General features: G+C 37.3%; 1 protein-coding gene across 1 annotated transcript in view; it reads left to right on the plus strand.

The window, feature by feature from the left end:
• DIAPH2 (diaphanous related formin 2) overlaps window positions 1-18,648 on the plus strand; it is a gene marked incomplete at its 5' end in the record, with an annotated part of 895,530 nt that overhangs the window by 732,832 nt on the left and 144,050 nt on the right. The window contains one exon of the mRNA XM_079728322.1: window positions 1,045-1,140. Coding sequence (XP_079584448.1) covers window positions 1,045-1,140 — 96 coding nt within the window. The remainder of the gene's footprint in view (window positions 1-1,044; window positions 1,141-18,648) is intronic.

Consider the following 18,648-nt stretch of genomic DNA (forward strand, 5'->3'; position numbering starts at 1 on the left):
CCCCACAGTCAATTCTTTAAACAAAGTAGGATTTAAATTTAACTTTGGAGTAACATCAGAAATAATTTCTTCTCCCTCACTGGCCCCCTTTTCTTCTCTTAACCCTCCTGCCTACAAGTGTCCTCTACCCCAGACCCACACACTTAGCTACCACTCAAATTAACCACCTGGAGAGGGTCCTTTTCATCAGTGAGGCCTGTTGAGAAGAGGGTCCTCAGCTCACTGTGGATCATCCACAGCTTCGCAGAGAGTTTCTGGCAATGGACACCTTGCCCTAGCAAATCTTAAAAGTATTTTTGACAGCCAGAATTGTCAAAGATAAGAGTAGGGTGAAATGTTTTATATACGTTTCCGTTAGGAATTTCCATGAACATCTCTGAGTACCCTGCTCATAGGAAAAGTTCAGAAACACAACAGCATTCTAAAAGGGGTGATGAGACTCTGGCTAATGTCTCTCAAATGTAAAATGTGGACTTTCAGATGATGTGGTCACCTTTGCCTTCTGCAATGTCAGCATTTCAAAATGGGTAAAGGATATGGATTAGATAGGAACTGAATGCAAGTGTGTTTTGCAAATAGTGTCTTTTAAGATAACTGCAGATGATGGTTGAATGCTTAAGGTATTAATACAATCAGTATTTAACCTTGTGTAACTCCGCTTCATCAAATCACGCCCTGCCCGTTGATTGCATTAAGCCGGGTCAGTGGTTTCTTGCTTAGGAATATCTTATAAGAATCTGAACAGGAAGGCAGCAGTAGCTGATCAGCTACTGTTTATTTGCATACTGAGCATGTCATCAATAATACAAAAGACAAGGTCTTTAAGTTGAAAGAACAGTGGGATTGGCATGAATTTTGCTTAATGGTGCATAATAAGGAAAGTAGTCTGTGGTGCCAGAAACTGACAGGATCCATTATGTTAAAACAGATATATGTCTTTAATTTAGGGGTATTATGTAAATCTGACAGGAGTTTTTCCCTTTATTTTCCTGTAGTTTAACTTTAATTGCTCCAAGATTAATTCCAATTTCTCCCTTCCTCCAGAGGGTGATGAGACGGGCGTGATGGATAATCTTCTAGAAGCCCTGCAATCAGGTGCAGCATTCCGAGACCGCAGAAAGAGGATTCCAAGGAATCCAGGTAAGGGCCATTCCAGCTCACATGATATTATAGAATGTAAGTGCTCAGAGCCAAGTACCAAAAATAACCCAAAAGACAAAAACAACCTTTCTCATGAAAAAAATGTTTTTAAACAGTTGATCTCAGTTCATGTGTGAAATCTCAGCAGGCTTCTATATCTACGTGATCACAAGTTTCAACTTGGTAAAAGCATCTTCAAATAACTGTAGGCTTTGCAAAAAAAATTTAGAAGCAAGGATTCCTGCTGTGTTTCATATTAAATATTTTTAATTGTGATTTTATGAACATGTGGTTTGAGTAGAAGATGGTTTAAAACCATAAATGTAATTAAATCATTCCAAGTAATTAGTCCTAATGATGTCACTTTAGCTACTTATGGGTAAGGAAACTGAGATAATGCTCCTTTCCAGAGGCCATTTTGGCTTTGCAGTCCATTCTCCATTCTCCATGTTACTAAAGAGAGGACAGGCACAGATGATCCAAGATCCCCAAAAGTCCCAAAATGTTGGAACCCCCCTTTTGTGTTTGTTTGATTAGTAACAAAGCCACACTATGAAAAATTGATCTTGGAGGAAGAAAAAAACATAAAAGAAGCAGAACAACCTCCCTCACTCAAGTGGACCCAGAAAGTTGTCTGCCTTTCCTCTTCATACCCTATGACTGAAGTAAATAATAGCTCCTCTCAGAATAATCCAAGTAGGCTGAGCTATCCATCTCCTCTAAGGAAATTTTTATATTTTTAGTCCCTATCTTTCTTGAAGTAGAGGGAGAAACTAAGTGTGTTGACTGTAAAAGCTCTCTTCATGGGCTGTAGAGCTATATGGAGACATAAATGAAAAAAGGAAAATTAATAGTAAACATGGAAACTCTACTTAGATTAGTAAGATTTGCCGTGAATAGCCTACAATTCAAAAATATTCTGTGTTTAGACCAGAAACGATCACATTTTATTAAAATGGAAATGGGTACCTCTCAAAACCATTGTACTCCAACAAACCAGTGAAAGAAATGGAGCCCAGAGAAGAATGGTCCAGAAAAGCTTTTGGCAATGGTGAAATTCATGGTGGAAGACAATATAAGTTATATTTCATCTTTTTCACATTTGAGTGAATCCCGATGGGTACATTAGCCTGAAGGTTAGATTTGGTTGAGAGGACAAGAGTGTTTTGGTTGGAGTGTAAGACCGCTTTATGTGGATGAAGACATTGCAGATGGCCTACACAAAAAGTGGAAGACTGCAGGAAAGAAACTTAACATCTATATTTATATGTCCATATTTTTTACAGTAATGCTGCATAGCAGAATGTTAGGAGCACTACTAGTCTGTCCTCAATCTTTACCTGTAAAATGAGAATATTCTATCATGCTACCAGAGGCCCCTGCCACCTTTTAAGGAAAATAGAAACCCTCCCTGCTCTTTCTTGAACAATCAGAGCATTAATAGGCAGTGGAAGCAAACTGAAATAATTTTTCTATCAATTCTGTTCTCTGTTAAGCAGCTGATAAGTAAAAGCATGTTATTCTGTGCCATAAAAGAACTGCCATCATCTTTCTAGGCTGTTTATTTTTAAAATACATTTGCTAAGGCCCCTGTCTGACTAGTCTCACACCTCATACTGACTCTAGAACAACTGTACTGAGAGAAAGAGATCATTCCATGGGGTTTCTGTGAGTTGGGTACTCAAGGGAATATAGTGTTGTCAACTGTGAAACACCAAGAATATATTCACAAACTGCATAATTTTTTAGTACTGATTCCAAGTAATCTAAATTGGGACCTCTTTTGCTTTGTAGTTGGAGGGCCTCCATGAACACGTAGGGTCAAAAATATCAGCCCAGTTAGCCCTGGCAGTCATTCCAAGTGGCAGCAGCCAATGAAAATATCTAGCGGTAAGAAACTAGAAGGCAGACAGTGGCAGTGATTGGTAAAGCATCTTGGACATCAGTAGAAGTGCTTGAAGGGATGGGGAGGGAAAGGCAGGCACAGAGTTAGCAAGTCTGCCAAAAACTCTCCCGTCTGCTTCCCTCTTTCTAAAAGCGACAGAACTGGGGGGGCTTTTCCAGATTTCCTCTCTGTTTCTGCCTCTCTTAGCTAAGATCATCTTTTCCTGCTGGCCTCCTTTTGTTTTCACTTTCCTAAGTACCTTATTAGGTTCCTTTCCAAGATCCCATTGACTTTCTATTGCTACACTTTCCCTGTTTAACCCCAGCATCCTTGCTCCTGTCCAGAAACCTCTACTTCACCATGATGAGATAAAAGCAGAAAACTCAAATTATAAAGAAGGCTGTTTTCTCCAAGTAAAGTCGTATCAGAGGAAATAGCCAAAAAATCTGGAATCAGAGTCAACACAGACAGCAAAGAGGTACTGCTCCACTTGCCAACCCCATTATCATTGCTTACAGATGGACACCCCGGCATGTAAAATACAGAGCCCTACAATTGTGCTTCTAATTGCAGTGTTTTCAATTGCATATTTAAACAAAATCAGGTGAGAGTCTGTATTCTTCATTAGAAAATCAGAATGTTAATAAATGGTATGATTAGTTACCGACATTGCAAATCTTCCACAGTGAGCCGATGTTCCCCTCCCCAAGAAGAACTCATATTAGTTAACTCAGAAGGAGCTCCCAAATATTGCCTCCAGCCCATTCAGCTGAGTGTGTTGTTTCAGTTAAGGGCACCAAAACCATTTTAAGGGAGACGATCATATCAGCAGTGATATTGAAAATATAAATAACTGATATAGCGTGGGCCCCAGCCAATCAGAACGTGCACAGGCTATAAGTAGCCACTATGGCTGCTACTGGCTGTATTACCCAGATTATGGCTGTGTTGGTGTCAAACTTGGAGCTTAGGAAATGAGCCCCTAAACATTTATTCATGCATTGGACCTCTGTTCTGTGAAAGGTACTATGCTGGACATGATGGCAGATGCAGAAATAATTAAGATAAGATTTCCTTCGTTATAAGACCCTTGTGTCTTATAGGAAAGATAAAAAAAAGACAGAAGGACTACAGGATAAGGCAGATGATAAGGGGCATTATACACCAGATGTTAATAGCATACTGTGTGAGTTCTGAGGAGGGAAATATTGTACCATATTGATATATCAGAAAAAAAATCATGGAGAAAAAGGCTTTGAAGGATGAGTATGGATTTCAGCAGTAGGAGTTGGAGGTGGGGATAGTGGGCATTTGAGTCAAATGAAACATCATTAAGAGTTTAGAAAGTGCAAAGCATTTTGGGAGAATGGCCAATGGTACAGCTAGTAAGAAAATAGGTTATATAAAGTGTAAAAGTATGGAGATAATTCTGGAAAAGTGGGTTGTTACCCTATCATACAGTGCTTGAATAAGAGACTAAGGTGTTCGCATATCATTCTTTAGGCAATGGGAGTATATTGTTTTTAGCAGTGGAAGAATATGATCAAAGCTCTATATTAGGACATTTAATCTAGAGGAATGTAGGTGATGAATTAGTCATATTCTTAGTCATATGACTAATTCTTAGTCAAAAGGAGATAATTTAGGGGAAGGGGAGTAGCCAGGAGTCAAGGATAATCCTAGGGTTTTGACTTTGATTAGCCGGGAGGACAGTTGGGTTATGAGAGAAAATTATTAAGATCAGGGAAAAGGAATAGTGATAGAAGACAAATTCAGTTTTGGGCAAGTGAAACTGAAAGTGGTAGCAGAGCATTGAGGTCAAGATGTCCAGAACTTTCTTGGAAATATGAGTGTAGATTTCATCACAAGAGGTTGAGTTTGTGAGATTTCTGGTTATACTTGGGAAATGGAAGAGATTATTAGAGAGATTATTAAGCGAAAAGAGATCCAAAACCAGAACCTTGAAAATGCCTCCCCTTTGGGGCTAAAAGCAGAACTAGCAGAGAAGATAGACCAGGAGCAGTTGGGTATGTAGGAGGCCAATCAAGACATTATTATTCTAGAAGCAAAGGAAGGCAGAAAAGGTGGGCATTTTCAATAATGGCATATGCTACAGTGGAATCAAAAAGGATAAAGACCAATGATTTGCCATTTGGGAGCTTTCTGGTGACATTTTAAGAGCATCTTTTCAATATTGGAATGGAATTGGGAGCCAGAATGCAGGGACTCAGCAGTGAGTAGATGGTGAGGCTCTAGGGGTAGATAGTATTCATTCAACAATGAAACAATTCTATTGGATGCCCCCTGGGCATCACGTGCTGGATTAGGTACTGAGGATGCAACACCAAACAGGACTCTTGCCTCAAGGAGCTCACGTACCATTTGGGAAACATGAATATAATCCACATGATACAAGTGTAGTGCAAGAAACTAACATAACATTTCAAATCAACTATACTTCAATTTAAAAAAAAAATTTTAATTAAAAAATGCAATGCAATCTTATATGTGCCATAATGAGGTAGGAATCGTGTGCTTGTGCAGCACAGGACATAGAGTAACTCCCTGCATCCCCTCCCCTCTCGTCTTTATATTCCCTAGAATATGGACTACACTTTCTAGAAGTTTGGTTTGCGAAAGGAGCATCTCAGTTTTCCTTAATTATCTAGGATGGATTTATCATCTATAAATTTGGCCAAATCTTTCTGGACCCTCTTTGTTACAGCCTGTGTTAGCACTTAAGGTAATAAGTCCCATATGTTTACAATCTACTTTGTAAAGAATTGCCCATCAGTATTCCCGACTTTGTCATTATAAGATCAAAGGCAAGCTTTGGAGGAAAAAGAAACACATGACAAAAAACCTTGCAGGAGTAAAAACCACACTTAAAATATTAATACACAATGCCACATCTGTTTTCTTTCTGAATAGCTACAGATACTTAGAACATGCTTCTTCTCTTTGAACCAACTCCACCTCTTCCTTCTTTGCCCACTGTAAGTATAAACAGGCTTCGCGACAATAGATAGATATCTAACTTAGCTATTTTGGCTCTGACTAGATTTTGATATATAGTTCTAGACATTAAAACACACACACACAAGAAAAGCATTATGAAGAAATGAAAGCAGGAAACAAAAGAAATGTACTTTGGTTTTAGAACCACTCAGGGCAACCAAGAAAACTAAATTTGAAAAAAACAGAAGAAACTCTGGAGACACATGATCCTACTTCTATGGATCAGCAAGATAAAAGTCTGAATGAGAAGGTATAATTTACCATTTGAGAATAGAGAGGAGACAAGAAACAATGATATTCAACAGAGGAAAAAAACCAAACTCTAAGTATTAGGAGAAGTATTTTCATAGCAAAACAAAACCCACATTTTCTTGGGCCTCTCTACCTCACAGTAACCAGTTTCTTCACTTTCACCTATAATACCATGCATTTCCCTGCCTGCTGTTTGCTATAGCAACCGGCACTCTTCTGCCTTCACGATGCCAGAGCCTGTGAGAGGTCAGTGGCAAAGAGGGAAGAAATGCCTCTCTCTTCCTTGAGTGTGACACTCCACCAATGTACCAAGATAATATACTACTTAAGCATCAAGGTCTTACAGACATTTTTAGAAAAACAGCTTTCAGATTTAAGTTATAGCCCTCTTCATCTCCGTAGGATTTGGCCCCATACAGCAAGGCCCAAAGACAAGCCCATGTAGTACTCAGTATCCTCCTCCTTTTTTGATGACCAGGGTCTGTTGGGGTTTTGCGTTTGTTTTTCTTTTATTATTTTTACTAGGTCAAGCTGGTCATTCATTCTAAGCTGTTTACTTCTTTCTCCCTGTGGAAGAGTTCTTTCCCTTGAGCCTCCTCAGTCTCTGTTTCTAAGTGTTAGAATCTTAGATTAGCCAACTAAACCCCATTTTGTCAATAGTACAGTTATTAGATTGGAATGTGCAGTTCAAATTTAGTAAAAAATGACATTATGCAAACAAATAAACACACAGCATTCATCCAACTATTTATTTATTTTTATTTTATTTATTTTATTTATTATTTTTTTTGCGGTACACGGGCCTCTCACCACTGTGGCCTCTCCTGTTGCAGAGCACAGGCTCCGGACGTGCAGGCTCAGTGGCCATGGCTCACGGGCCCAGCCACCCCGCAGCATGTGGGATCTTCCCGGACCGGAGCACAAACCCATGTCCCCTGCATCAGCAGGCAGACATTCAACAACTGTGCCACCAGGGAAGCCCCTATTTATTGATCAAATAGTAGGGACCAGGCAACAGTGCTAGGACCTGGAGGGCAAAGATGGATAAAGCATGGGTCTTGCCCTCAAGAACTCAGTGGCTCATGGGAAAGACAGAATTATACATAATGTAAATGCTATGATATAAGTATGTACAAAGTCCTAAAAGAGGAATAAACTGCCTGGAGAATTCAAGAAAGTTTTCATGATGAAAGTGGCATTTGAACTGTTTTGAAGGATGAACAGTAGTTTGTCTGGAGAGCAGGGGGAATGGTGCCAAATACATGCAATGGAGACATGGAAGGGAACAGTGGTAATGATGAAAAGTTTGTTGCAACAAAAAGCCAACACACACACACACACACACACACACACACACACGAAAGCAAGCGGGGTTGAGACTGGAGATAACCAATTTGGAGAACATCTGCATGTATATGAATATAGAAACCTTGGGATCACCCAGGAAGAGTATGTCCAATGAGAGGTAAAGGCCAAGACTAGTGCCTTTGGGAATTACAATATTTAGGCGGAAAATAGAGGAATCAACAAAGGGCACTGAGAAAAAACAAATAGTCAGAAAGGGAAGAAGATAAACAGCAAAAAGTGATGCCTGGAAGACCGAGGTTAGAGAGAATTTCAGAATGGAGAAAGTCAGCAAGGTCACATCCTGCAGAAAATTAAGTAAGTAGAATGATGACCGAAAATAGACCAGTGGGTTTGTCAACTGGCAGGTAACAGCTGTCCTTTTCCCGAGCAGTTTCAGTAGAATGGTGAGGGCCAAGAGGGAGGATTTAATGGATTAAAGAATGAAGAATATCTTTTGTTCCTTAAGTGCTGGCGCTTGAAGGAAAGAAAGGGAGTTAGAGAATGAAAAGATAAATTGTATCTCTTCTAGAGATTCTGACAGGAAACTCTAGATGCTTTTAAGGGTCTTGAATGGCATTGCCAATCATAAATTATGCCTGGTTTTACTTCCAAATATAGGACACTTTTCCCTCTTAATTCAACTCTATTTATTGAGCATATACTACACGATGTACTTAAAATACTTTAGCATGCTTGGCGTTTTACAGTTAACAAAGCACTTTCTCATCTGTTGTGTGTATGTGATTCATAGCCATCTAATAATGCAGAGTTCTGTTTGCATAAGTTAAAATGAAGGACATTTGTGGCTCATACAGAGATTTTAGCTGGTGGGGGTGGAGGTGGGGAAGGAGACAAAAAGGATCAAATAATCCTCAGGCCAGCCATTCAGTGTTCTCAGGAGCATTAGCTCGGTTACCTCTTGGCAATAACTAGAGGGTGAATTCTAGGATCTTGGTGAAGTCTATCAACATTTAGGTGACAGTTAAAAATACGAGAGCAGGTAAAATAATCTGGGGAAAATGAGTAGAGCAGCGGGCAAAGGGAAAACCCTGGAGAAAACAAACATTTGTGACACTGGTTCTTAACCCTGGCTACACACTGGAATCACTTTGAGGTACTTCTAAAAAATACCCATGTCCAGTTCCTCTCTGAAGCAATCAAATCCAAATCTATGGAGTCAGAGTCTGAGCAATAGCATATTTTTAAAGTAATTCAGGTATACACTACTATATATTAAATAGATAAACAACGAACACCTACTGTATAGCACAGGGCACCGTATTCAATATCTCATAATAGCCTATAATGGAAAATAATCTGAAAAAGAAGAAATATGTGTGTAACTGAATCACTTTGCTGTACATCTCAAACCAACACAACATTGTAAATCAACTGTACTTCAATAAAAAAAAAAAGTTACTCGGGCGATTTTAATGTGTCACAAAAGTTGACAACCACCAATTTATGGGACTAGCTTGGAAACCGAAGCACATAAAAGATAGCATGAAGGGGTTTGTTCTGGAGGAGTGGGGAGAAAAAAGCTAGTGTGGTATCGCTGAGGCCAAAGGAATAGAGCTTTTCAAAGAGTAAGTGCTGAATAGCATCGGATGTAGCCAGGAGGACCAATAAAATAAGGATTGGAAAGAATCCAGTGGATTTAACTGTTAGGAATTCATTGGTGACCTTAGCAAAAACAGTTTTAGAAGAGTGTGTTTGGATGGGGGTGAGAGTGAGGCAGATGCCTTGAGTTCTAAAATGCTATTCATTTTTAAGGCCACTTAATTTAGTGTCTTTTTTTTTCATCGTCTCATGTGAATCTTACGATGAAGTGTGTACCTGTATTAGTTACTTAATTTTTGTTTTTTATCTTTTTCTTTACAGAAATTAAATTTTACTTTCAGGACAGACACATACATGTATTGATTAATAAGACCTAGGTTTGCATTAGGGAGGCTAGAAACAGAAGATTGCTATGTAGTCTATCCTTGATTATTCTTTGACAACTAGAGAACAAATTGAACACAGACCATTTATGCCCTATTTATATGCAAAATTGTTCTAAGCAAGCACTGATGATGTTCTCTATAGAAATTTCAATCACTTTGCTTGTCTGTTCTCCTACACAATATAATCAGCTCTGCTGCAGATTTCTTCACTGGTGATCTCTGCAAGCTAGTAGGAGATAAGGTCAATTTCAGTTGATTTTTATGAGAATATGAATTTAACAGGCTTCCTTTAGATATTGGAATATGGGATAAGTTAGGACAAGCAATTATTATGCAGCAGTAAAGTTCCCTTGGTAGTTTTAATTCCATGTCAAGAATTCGCAGACATGCTAATGTTAGTAGCTGAGCTCCCATAGCCACCTGCTTATTTACAAACCTTCAGTTCAGGAGTAAATCGTTGGGACCCTATATGTCAGGTGCGTGATACCGCTCTAACATGAGCAGACACTCTGTGCATCTATAACTATATTAAATGACAAGGTATTTATCAGACTGTCATAAGTATCTTAAATTTTCTAGAAAACTAATTGCTTTCAAAACTAAAAGGAAATAATTGTTCTAATTGGTGGTTGTAATGATAGGCTTATTTCTCTCATATGGACTCGGTAGTATATTATTGAAAATTTTCCTAAACGGGGATAAGAAATGATAAACTCTGCTTCCTGTCCAGCTGAATTCCATCTGCTGCCCCAATGGCCAAAGGCAGCTAGATTCACCTGCAAATGAATGTACTCCCTACCCATCTCCCAGTTTTAATGAAACCTTTGGAAATACCTCTCCTGTGTATTATGATTTGAACCTTACTCCTAGTAGTTTCTTTCCTCGTGTCCATTAAAATGAGAGGAGCCGAAGGAGAAGGAAGGAAGAGGGCAGTGGGTACCTAAGGCTCTATAATACCCTTCTGAGATTCAGGTTCTTCCATTATTCATTGGTATTTTTTGCATTTGCAAAAGGATGAGCCCAGATACCTTGAACCTAATATTGTGCTTCACCTATTCCAGGAAGCCTTTTAAGGTTATGCACAGTGTCAACTCTCTTAAAGATACTGATGATACAAAGTGTTAAAATACGGCAAGGTTTATAACTATATTTCACTATTAAAAGATTGTGATATATTTTTATTACCTAGCACATACCTCAGTATAGTGTATACTCTTGATAACTGCTTGTTGAACACTTCACAATTATCAGAAAAAAGAAAACTGAATCTACATGAAAGCCTTTTCAATATATTGTACCTAAAGCTATCTCTCAAGTTTGAAATTTGAAGGATGAAGGAAATAGAAATTCCATTCTACATCAATGTAAATGGAATTCCATTAAATCTGAGTTTATTTTATGGGCAAGCTCGAATGTCCTAGGTATGTTACCTTCACATGACCTTTTCTACTCAGTAATGTTTTTAGGCTTGACAAGTGAAGAAAAATGCTGAGTTTTTGTTGTTGTTGTTTTGGTTTTGTTTGCGGTACGTGGGCCTCTCCCTGTTGTGGCCTCTCCCGTTGCGGAGCACAGGCTCCGGACGCGCAGGCTCAGCGGCCATGGCTCATGGGCCCAGCCGCTCCGTGGCATGTGGGATCCTCCCGGACCGGGGCATGAACCCGTGTCCCCTGCATCGGCAGGCAGACTCTCAACCACTGCGCCACCAGGGAAGCCCAATACTGAGTTTTTATAAAAAACGAAATATAACTATATGCCGTTACTCCTATTCTTACATCCACTGTACTTGCATTTGACTGCTGCCTCTTTGTCATTCTCAACTCAAATCATGGTTTGTTCTATTCCTATGACTTAGAGGGCAAAATTCCTAAGTACTACTAGAGAAAATACAGGGAAAGTAGATTGACAACAGCCTTTTAAGTTCTACATATCTTCTCATCAGTCTTTGCAAATATGTCCTATAAGACAGGGGAGGTGGACGGGAGTTAGTGAATCTCTTTAGAATAACATTAAATTGTAATTGTTTTTCCAGTTTTCTCACAGATTTACTCAGGAGGACCAATCTTTCTGAAATTTAAGGGGTTTTATCTATTACGTAGGGGTATTCTAGGGATTTGAACTGTTTGTTTCAGAGACTTTCTAGAATCCAGGATGATATTTTCCCTTTCCACTTGGGAAGGTTTTAGCTTGAGATTTCTGGGGTTACTGGTCTGTTCTATTGTTTGTCTTGCATAGATGTAATATATAGCAAGCAATACAGTACTCTCTGGACAATGAACAGGGATTTTTTTTTTTTCATGTCATACATTATTCACCACTCTGCAGTGGTTTCAGAAAGCCAGTGCATATCCTGGACACAAAGAAACGAAAAAACACAAAAACGGGATATGATTTTCATCTTGTTGTTTGGAAAGTTAATACTGTTGTACATGGATTTCATCTTTCTTGCACAGTTAGAATTCCTGTTAGACTTTTAGCAGCCTTATAGCTATTAATCAAAAGTGTACATGTTTATTGTGTTTCCTAATAAACTAATAGATTATCTTCAAATATTTGGAGTTAACCTGTGAAGGGAAATTTGTACCAGGAGGGATAAGAAGTATGGCTTTGTGTGGATAGGCCAGTGTTTATTTTAGTTATGTTTGTGACTTCATCTCAGTCATCTATATCAGTATTATTTTATGTGACAGAGATCATGAGAGATGACTGTGCTTTGTGCATAATATTTGTAGATTTTATTTTATTATCATATCAACAGATAATTGAAATCAAACATAAACATTTTTGAATTGAAAAGAAAAAGGACTCTTTAAAAAACTTTTCTAGTATGTAGATTTCATTTTAAGGTCCAAATTGAACTCTCGTGCACATGTAGAGAACATTAAAACAAGTTCAGTTAATAGTCCTAAAAATGCACAACATGAAGGCACCAAGTGCCTTCCTTAGTGACTGGGGTAATGGTCCAAGATAGAAAATAAATTTAGAAATGAAGTTCCAACATAATGAACTTCTAGGAAATTATTAGAGGATATTTAAAATGTTGAATTCAGGGTGGTAGCAGATTGGGAAGGGCAAATGGGAAGAAAAGTATCACATCTAGCAATTTAAATATTTTTTTCCAGTTGCCATAAATAGTATTGATTAGTTTGCATGGCTCATTTAGAACTGAAACTTCCTGGCAGAGGAAGATGCAAAGCACTGAAAAAGGATTATGGTCAAGTTGAATGGTGTCCACACAGATTCTTTGCATTATAAATTATCCTTATGCTTCCAGTTTCTTAACTTTTTTCCCACTTACCATGCTTTGAGGTCCTGGGGCCTTTTGTACACCACTTTCCTCACTTCCCTTCTGCTGCTTCAGAAGAATCCTGTTTTATCAACTTATCTCCCTCACAACACTGTTTCCCACCTCCATTGTCCCAATCTGATTTTCCACATGCTAGCCGTGGAAAAGAAAAACTAGGGGGAGGAAATGGGGGAATATAATTATATCAGTATTGTTTAAGTCTATTTTATTTCTCTTAAATCTCAGCATTGTCCCTTTTATGAAAACAAAGACCACTGGCAATACTTATTGTTCCATATAAATCCTCTCTTACTTTATGCCAAATTGTTCCTGATCTTAGTGGCAGGGAGGGGGGCAACGAAGGACATTTCAAAGGGACAGGGAAACGTTCCTGGATGGACTCTTGGCTCCCAACCTTTTTGGAATTATGATGTCACTGCTGCTGAAATTTATAAGTACTCCTGATAGTGAGGAAAGCATCAAGTAGACAATAAACCTTAATAAATTACATAATACATAAATTATTTCATCAATTAGTATAGACAGTTGTGAAATGACTACATGATTTTTTGCTCTCAAAAAGTATACACTCTTAAAAAGAAAACCAAAAATACCTTTTCATAAAAATTCCTCAAATCACAATGCACTGTTATTTACAGCTTGACAGGTATGAATGTCTTCAATGAAAAGGAAGATGTTCAGGATTTCAATGAGTAGTTTAGCAGGTTTAGTATTTTTTTATTTTTGTCTCTCTACATTCATTCAAATAAAATATTAGATTTTCCTGGAACAGGTCATAATTAAGTTCTACTCTAAGGAGATTTCTTTATTATTAAGGCACATAAAACAAAACTTTCTTAAAAAAGCACTTTTCTTATAAGCTAATATGTTAAATTTTTCTCTAATATCTTGAAAACATACGCCTCCGTTCATTTACTTTTTTCCTTAACTTGAAGACTAACTCCAGTAAAAGAAAGACTGTACAGTGTGTGTTCTTATCTGTTTACCTAAACCCAAGTGTGGCCCTTGGAAAGTAGCACCACTTATCAATCGTGATTGTTTTCATCAAATCATGCAAAAACATTTTTGTTATGCATTATGCATAATTTATCCAACTACTACTTAACTTCTATTCTTGACCATTAAATAAGTTTTGTTACCCTCATTGATTTGGCTACAGAAGTTAAATGTGGCAATTTTTTTTTAATGGAAAAGAAGCTCCATTTTGAAGTATCCCTTCTTTTGGCTTTTCTGAGCTCTATAACATGTGGTACATGTCCTGGCATAATTGAAGGTAAAAAGGGTAGTGATTGGGTAGAATTCATCACAGAATTTCACTTCCTAACTGTGTATCCAAAGGTGCTTTTGTACCAATTAGCTATGACCTTTTATTCTAGCCTTAAGGTATGAGATTATTAGAGGCAACCATTTCTGAAATATTTTCTTTCTAATAGTAGTTTAAGCAAATTTCCTTGCAGTGCTGACTCTTTTTCAGGGCGGTCCCCGCCCCCCGTGTGCTGCTTCTTTCCACTAAGCTGCTAAATCTTTCACAGAGGAAATAAACGTAATGTTTCTGAAAATGTGAAGAGCTTGTGCCCTTTTCTGAGTGTCTTACTTAAGAAATATTGCAGCTGCAGTGGCATTACGTGCCTTCGTTTCTTTCTGTTTCTCTCCGCAGGTAAATTCCTGCTTTAGGGTAGACCCACGCTCTTTTATTCCTGGAATTTTCCTCTTCTAAATGATGTGAAAGCCTCAGTCGCGTTTTTAAAGCACATTGTTTCTTTGTCAACTTATTTCACATCAGTTGACCATGCAGCTTGTAGGAATTATGGAGACATATGGGTTTATGGGTAAGAGGGTCTGAATGAATACTTATAAATCCATCTTTTCTATTAGAGAAATAACCCAAAGCAAGAGCCCTCTGAACACAGTCATAATAACACGATCTTTAGAGATGACACACAGTGCATTCCCTGTGTATGTGATACGGGGAACATCTCCACAGCCCATAAAACGTCAGAAATGCAGCTAAAATGAAAACAAACCCCTGGTACATTTTCACGGTGCTTCAGTCATAGGACAACATTGCTGCCAAGTGAAAAAGTCCCATTTGACTTGCATTTGGGGCAGAGAATGAGAGAACTTTGCTACGGTTGCCTTGTTTATTCCCCTTCCTCCAAAGCATTTCTTTTATGTGATTCCTCCACTTTCCCACACACTTGTCATTTTATTTGTTTTCAATGTGAATATCATACTATTTATGACATGGTCACTGCTTTTGAAGTTCACTTTCCAGAGCTTTAAGTTTTATTGAGAAGATGATAATTTTCTTAAAAAAATAAAAAAAAATAGGTTATCAAACAAATTAGTTAAATCCCACTCAAATAATAGAAGGAGGCAAACTTGACATTCAACTTTGACATCTAATTTGAATCTTTTGTGCATGCTGTTCTGAAAGCTCCCACCACTTGTTAAATTTGAATGGGAGAGAACAGAACAGAGATAGTAGAATATTACTTCTTTTTCACTACCTTTAAATTAATTGTAGATTACATGGAACCATATCTTCATTATTAAAGTGAGAAATTCAATAAGTACTCTAAAGTGTTCTACTCTTCTAACTCCTTTAATAATGTCAAGATTCTGCATCAGAAGAGCAAGGGAATTAATATTTTGTTATGGTTAAAATGTTGTTTTCTTTCTTAACTAACAAACTTTAAAAATTCTTTTTTCTCACATTTATGATCCTTCGTAGGCTAATTGAAACAGAATTCACATGGGTAATTTATATTACTGACTGCCTGCTGCTTAAACATTCATGGAAGGAAAAATCAAGTTGTGGAATAAAAAGAAATAAGCCTGCTTTGAAAAGATGATATTAACACTTTTGGTAGTTTATATTTTCTTAAATAAGGTAGTTTTGAAACATGTAAATATGTGAAGCTGGAAAAGAATCTTCCTTATTCTAGCACTGGTTATGTATGATTCATGGTTAGCACTGGTGCAAGCTGGTAATTTACAAACCTCAGATTTTTACTGCTCTTTGTAACCCTATGTGTCAACTGTACAAATGATAAAATAATAATCAAAGGACTGATGGTCAGTATAATAGCTATTGTGCTCTAGATATCTTTTATGCTTTGACATTAAATGTCTCTCTTGCCTTGGTATCTACTTTTTAAAAATCTACTACCCATTCCTGATACTATTTAACTGGGGTTATTAGTCCTTTGACAGTACTGCATGCTATTGACAGTATCTTTTAATTTGCTTAATTTCCTGACATTTTCTATGTAAATGTTTTACATTGGGAGTTTTAAATGTCAGATTTGTGCTTAAAATAGAAAAGCCCTCCACTAATAAGATTTAGTCATATCACCTAAGTACTACAGAGTTGTCCCAGATGTAAAGAGGGGGAGATAAAGAAGGGATCACAGATAATAAATTTGCCCTGCTTTCTCCACAAAGTTATTACCGCAAGCCTTAAGTCTCAGCTTTTATTGATAAATATAAATATGGGTTATGTAAGGAAAGCCTATGCCTGTTTAAAATAGCATTCAAATCTGGTTTTAGTCACTGCGTCGGGCCAAACCGCTCCATAAGCAGTCCCAAGGCAATCTGAAAACAGGTATTTGTTGCATAATCTGTTTTTATTGCGTATGTATTTTATTTTATGATTTTGTAATTAAAGTAATAAAACTAAATAATATTTCCTGGCTAACTAGCAGGTAAACAACTTGATACAATATAAATGTATTTTATCTTGTGAAACAACTGATGGTCATTCCAAAGCAAGATTGTTGGGGAGGGGTGGGAGAAGGTAGGATTTTCAATTGGTTACCAGGCTTTTAACAAAACAATTCCTATTATAATCCTAGAGAATTTCATCTGCCTAAATCCCCACTCAGATGACAAGCAAGGAGTGAGAGCTGTAGTCAGGAACAAAGGATAAGGGGACCAATATCTGAATGAGCCCCTCCTCCCCCCATGGTGCCCTTTAGAGGGACCCATTATGCCCTGGGTTAGAACCTCTCACCATTGCTTGTGAAAATACTCGGCATTGAATGGTGCTGTATGTCTTACATTCTACTTACTAAAATTGCTTATACAATTTCAATTGGCTATGGTATTTATCATGTTCTGTCCTCAGCATTATGTAGCATGGTTAAGCCTACAAAGCAGCTGCTTTTTTTTTTTTTTTTTTTTTTTTTTGGTGGATCAAGTGATTATTATGTATTGTGCGAACATCAGTTCAAGTTTCTTGAGTGCTGTGGCATCTAGATGAAGGGTAGTAAATAAACATTAGGCTTTAAAAAAAAAAGACTTTTATGCTATTCTTCAAATTCTACATTGCCTGGAAATAAATAGTGGCTGTAGGACCCTTTTATTTCAATAAAACTTAGATATATACATCCATTGGTGAGCACATATACATCTGCACCTTAATGTTAGTGGAATTTATTTGCACGTGGGTATCAAAAGGTAAAAATCCTCAAAGATATTATAAAATCATGTTATATAGTTCAGTTTTTACAATGGTTCAAAACTAAGGGATGTCTGTGCGTACCATGAATTAATACGTGTACAATTTTTTAACCTATAACACCCTTGAAAAGATACCTTCAGAATGATAAGCAGCTTGGTTAGTTTCTTTTAAAGTATGTGGGTCTGGGGAGGATGGGTTTTAATTATAAAAGCCTCTTTGAAAATCATACTTGGTAAAACAAGCTATGTTGTATGTCTGCATGTACATATGTAACTCCTTTGGTGTCTAGTAAGAACTAGGTGCCATTCTATCATGTTTTCCACTCTCTCCTTGGGCTATTTCAAGTCTGAGACTTTCTCATTCTGCAGCCCCTGCCTCCCCACAGGTTCTGCCTTGATCCCTCAACCACATTGTCTCTTTTCTTCTCTTTCCATCTGGGAACTCTTATGTCCCACAGTTTACTGAAGTGCTATAACTACAGCCTGTATCTCTTATTAACATATCTCTGTGCTATGCTTTTATGTGGTAGTATAGAATATTAATGCGATTAGCACCATTCATTAAGATGTACTGCCCATTCGAGTGACAGCCTTAAGTCACAGGATAAGCCGCCTTTAAAATGGTCTACTTTTTTTTTTTTTTTTGAAGGAAGGGAAAATTTGTAATTAAAAAAAAAAGTTAAAACCTCTCAGAAAATCTACCATGGCTAATCCACTCAACACCCTCTCCCTCAATAAAAGAGGAAGTTTCGACATTGAAACTTGGGGAATCTTCATAATGATAGCACATTTTCCATACTTTTATAAATTAATCCATAAGTTAATCACAAGTGAGGATACTTTGCTTATTTCCTACAGTGACTATGAAGATAAAGTGACAAGCAGACGTACAAAACAAACTTATGGTTACCAAAGGGGAAGGGGGGGGATAAATTAGGGGGTTGGGATTAACATGTACACACTACTGTATATAAAATAGATGACCAACAAGCACCTACTATATAGCACAGGGAACTATACTCAATGTTTTGTAATAACCTATAAGGGGAAAGAATCTGAAAAAGAATACATATATTTCTATTTATATATATATATATGTATAACTGAATCACTTTGCTGTATACCTGAAACTAACACAACATTGTAAATCAACTATACTTAAATTTTTTAAAATAGTTAAGCAAATAGAAATTAATAAAAAGTTAAAGTGAGATGGTAGTTGTGAAATTTTTTGAAACTTTTAAAGTAAATTTATTTAAAGCTTGAACAAAACTTTACAGTGTTTAAAGGTT

This window comes from Hyperoodon ampullatus (assembly GCF_949752795.1).
Source record: "Hyperoodon ampullatus genome assembly, chromosome: X".
Lineage (NCBI taxonomy): Eukaryota > Metazoa > Chordata > Mammalia > Artiodactyla > Ziphiidae > Hyperoodon > Hyperoodon ampullatus.